Source organism: Choristoneura fumiferana, chromosome 7 (genome assembly GCF_025370935.1).
Source record: "Choristoneura fumiferana chromosome 7, NRCan_CFum_1, whole genome shotgun sequence".
NCBI lineage: Eukaryota > Metazoa > Arthropoda > Insecta > Lepidoptera > Tortricidae > Choristoneura > Choristoneura fumiferana.
This window is the reverse complement of record NC_133478.1, coordinates 1,275,349-1,279,546: the sequence shown is the minus strand read 5'-3', so window position 1 is coordinate 1,279,546 and position 4,198 is coordinate 1,275,349. Positions and strand designations below refer to the sequence as shown.

The 4,198-nt window shown below is 37.4% G+C and overlaps 1 protein-coding gene across 1 annotated transcript; it reads right to left on the bottom strand.

Moving 5' to 3' along the window:
- Positions 1–1,828: 1,828 nt before the first annotated feature.
- On the bottom strand, positions 1,829–4,198 carry LOC141429355 (uncharacterized). Its single transcript, XM_074089643.1, has 3 exons — positions 4,115–4,198; positions 2,758–3,009; positions 1,829–2,009 (listed from the first exon to the last, which is right to left on the bottom strand). Exons 1-3 carry the CDS (start codon positions 4,124–4,126, stop codon positions 1,878–1,880), a joined length of 396 nt encoding a protein of 131 aa, XP_073945744.1. The 5' UTR covers positions 4,127–4,198; the 3' UTR covers positions 1,829–1,877.

Sequence of the window (4,198 nt, the reverse complement as noted above, 5' to 3'; positions counted from 1 at the left end):
CCATTGATTAATTTTATTTGAAGAATAAATGTGATGCCGTCTCCACAGTATATATTTAGTTTAGCTTATATATATATATATATATACTGTGCAGTCTCCGTCTATTCGAACAAAACAAACGGAGACGGCATCACATGTATCCATCAAAAAATGTAATGGTGATGGTGAAATTAATACCTAAAAGTAGATAGCCTAAAGTAAAACATGCTTAAACTTGGAAGATTCCGTACAAAATACAAAATCCTCAGAAAAATATTAAGTACTTGATTTTTTCGTAACGACTACGGCACTCTATCTTGGGTGTGCCCGTCACGCTCTTGGCCATTTTTAGGGTTCCGGAGCCAAAATGGCAAAAACGGAACCCTTATAGTTTCGCCATGTCTGTCTGTCTGTCTGTCTGTCCGTCCGCGGCTTTTCTCAGGGACTATCAATGCTAGAAAGCTGTAATTTGAAAATAACACGATATGAAATGAAATATATAACGATATGAAATGTATGAAGACTATGTAGTACAATAAAATATTTAAAAACAAATTTCTTTTAGGGTACCTCCCATAAACGTAGTGGGAGTGTTTTTTTTTCTCATCCAACCCTATAGTGTGAGGTATCGTTGGATAGGTCTTTTAAAACCATTTTTTTTATATTTTCTTCCTTTCTTTCAATATTTCATTAAAATCGAGCGCCCCCCCCCCCCTCTAAAATCTAAACCGGTGGGTGGAAAAATTCAAAAAATTCAAAATGATAGTTAAGTATATCAAATTTACAAGGAAAACTATAACGGTTAAGTTTGCTTGAGAATTAGTAGTTTTACTCTTAAATAGCAGCCTAAGGTATAAAATATACCTAAACTTGGAAGATTCCGTATAAAATACGAAATCCTTAGAAAAATATTACTTAATATTTTCGTAATGGCTATGGAACCCTATTTTCGGCGTGTCCGACACGCTCTTGGCCGTTTTTTACCAAACATGCCAAGTAGCAAAATGTGGTCGTGTAATTAACCCTATAGCGAAAAACCCCCGCAAGAAAACGCGGTTTCATGTAAAAAAAACGCATCGAAATCGCTTTATAGTTATGTTTCTGAGCTATGATGCCACAGATAGACACACACTGGCGTCAAACGGGGACGAAGCCGCGGGCAACAGCTAGTTAAAAATATTTCTAAGACAAACTTATTTTACAATAAACTGACTAGCAATCGTCCAATATTTAGGCTAAAGGTGTAATTAACTGGTTCAGTAACAGACCTTGTACTAAGAAATCCAATATTCGAACTTAGTATCGTGTCGTCCTGCTCACGCTAATAGTAATTAGTACGAGAATGAGCGAGACGCTTCGATATCTAACTACGATTCCCAATCCCCCCAGACCGTGTCTCCAGCAGTAGGTGGACGTATAATAAACTACTATTTCGAAATAGATGCACTCAATAACAGGCCAAGGTTTAATTTTTTTTTATTACTCCAGTTTAAACGATTCAAAAATGGCAGTTAGATTTAACTGCAGAGTAAGATAATTACGAGTAAGAGTCGTGGTTTCGACTGCTCGTTAACTTTGCAACCGCGCTAATATAAAATGTCAAAACAACTAAATTATAATATTTAACATCCTGTGTCACTATTCAACAAGATAACGCGTTTCGAGCTTTAGCTGAGTACTTTCTCAAAGCTACACTGAACAACCGTTCTCAAAGACGAAATTTTGTATGTTCTTGCCACATTAATGAAAACCATGATGTAGTTTTGGGGATTCCAATAGAAATTTAAGTTCATGAGAAGCCTTAGGTAAAGGCTAGGTAAGGATAATATAATGTAGAAAATAATAGATATGATTTTTCTTAAAGGAATATATTAAATTGTACTAAAGTTGTTCAGTGTTCACCACCAGCCATGGGAGCCGTAGCTGCCGTAAGAGATGTGGTGGGGGTCCTCCACGATCCTGGAGACGGACACCACCTTCGGGATGGATACCACTTTGGGGATGGACACCACTTTCTTCACCTCAACAACCTGATGACAAAATAAATAATTGTAGGCTTCGTACTATTATCCGATCTTAAACGGCCATTCTCATTTTATTGTCCACCTGTCTAATTACCGTACCACTTTTTTACCGCACTAGTGACACGGTAATTAGACTTGAGTGTACAGATAAATGTAAATGGCAGCCGTCCTTTTTCTAGATGTGCAATCAGTTGCAGTGTATTGTCGCTTTTGCATGACAAAAAAAGCGGTACGGTAATTAGACAGGTGCACAATAAAATGAGAATGGCCGTTAAGTGATTTCAAGATTTTGATTTTAACTTTATGGTCAGTTGTTAGAAGAAAAAGCTCGAGAAAAGAGAAGTTCAGCTTAATAGTTAAAACGGAACTGACAAAATGGAGCAGACATTCAGTTCAATTTCTTCCTTCTCAGGCTCAAGATACGGTAAAAAATCTTGTTGGTAATCGACTCTGAGTAATGACTTGAATCAATGATTAGTATAACTAACCTTGAACGGTAATTAGACGGAGCAAGAGTCATAGAAATTTTGTTACGAGTACATTGTCCATTTAGAGCCACGCGGCTTTTGATTTATAAGTGGTCAATCTTCGAACAGAAATGTATTGTAACTAGCACCATGTTCTCACGCTGTCTTTTTTACTTAATTAAAAACTGAACAGCCATTGACCTCTGTCCGATAGTGCAGATAAAGCAGTTCTGGCTTCAAATAGCCTTGAACTGTGCCTTAAAAAAGCTTTTTAAGCTAGTTCTCACCTTAGGTACGGAGACGACTTTATCGTAGGACACGATCTTGTGCGCTGGCGCGATGTAACCGTGCGAGTAGTCGCTGTGTCCGATGCCGTAGCCGTGTTCGAGGCTGTAGCTGCTGAGGCCCACGCCGTGAGAGATGTAGTCATGGTGGTCGAGGCTGTAGGTATCGTGGTCGAGGTAGGAGGACAGGTACCCGCGCTTGTCGCGCTGGCCGGGGGCGGCCAGGGCGGCGGCGGCGAGGAGGACGATGCAAGCCTGAGGAACATAAATGAATGGGTATACAATACAAGGATAGTTCAAATTGGAGTCGCTTAACTTTAAACTCGGATAAGTCTACTCTACCTTCTTGGGAGAGTATCTACCTTATTTGCGTTTTCTTTTGATACCAAAACAGTAACATTCTTAGAATTGGACTTATTTGAGTTTGAGGGTAAGCAACTCATTTGTACAGTCGGCCAATTTAACTAATCATAGTAAATAATTTTGTTTTTCTATATCATTATTTATCGAATGACATTGAATGTCATTACGACACGGTTCTGTGGTGGCCTGGGAATCAAATTGGTTGAATATACAATGTACAACATTTTTCAAGCGAGAATTTGAAAGGGTAAAGATTTATTAATTACCCAACCACTGAATAAAGTAATACAGACCATTGTTTTGATTCCTTGTATTCCTACATTGATTTCTAATGGTGGCAATGGATCTTCTTGTAATTTGGCATACGCACAAAGAGCTAGCGGCAATAATGCGATAATTAATTGTTTTAGCGAAATAATTACCTTACACCTAACTTTTTTCATGATGATTGATTTTTTTTCCACTTTGGTTCGGTGTCACAGTTCTAGCTAGAGATACGGATGGCTCTAATATAATATCTGATAAAAAATAATAGGTATACAGCATTAGAGTCAATACCAAGTCGTTGTAAAATTGAAAAAAAAAAAATACAAACTGAAAAGTTCAAATTTTATATTTCACAATTTTAACAGTAAAATATGTTTTTTAGGTAGGGATTTTAATTCGCTTACTTTCCTTCCTTTGAAACTATGATTAAGGAAAACAAGTCAGATTTAGTTAATGATATTTTGAGATGATTGAAACAATTTAAAGTACCTACCACCGGAGTACAAGGGCAAAGATATCGACACGGCCAAAATTGCAAAAATATGTATACACGGCCTAAATGTTAAGTGCATAAAGTCGTGTATACATATTTTTGTAACTTTGGTCGTGTCGATATCTTTGCCCTTGACTGTACCAAAGCGGACTACATTTTTATAAAAAATAATTTCGAAGCGATTATAACAGTTCCCAATTAGTATAAATTAAATTCCATAAGGTTTCTTCAACTTACGAAGGATCTCATGGTGTATGTAGTAAGGCAGTGAGTGACTGATGCTGTGTCTCCTGCGCCCCTCGTTTAAATAGTCGCGCATGC

Bases quoted from the DNA above. Each gene is read 5' to 3' on its own strand.
- LOC141429355 (XM_074089643.1), bottom strand. The intron at 2,010-2,757 runs GTGAGAACTAGC...TTTTGTCATCAG, and splicing joins AAGTCGTCTCCGTACCTAAG to GTTGTTGAGGTGAAGAAAGT.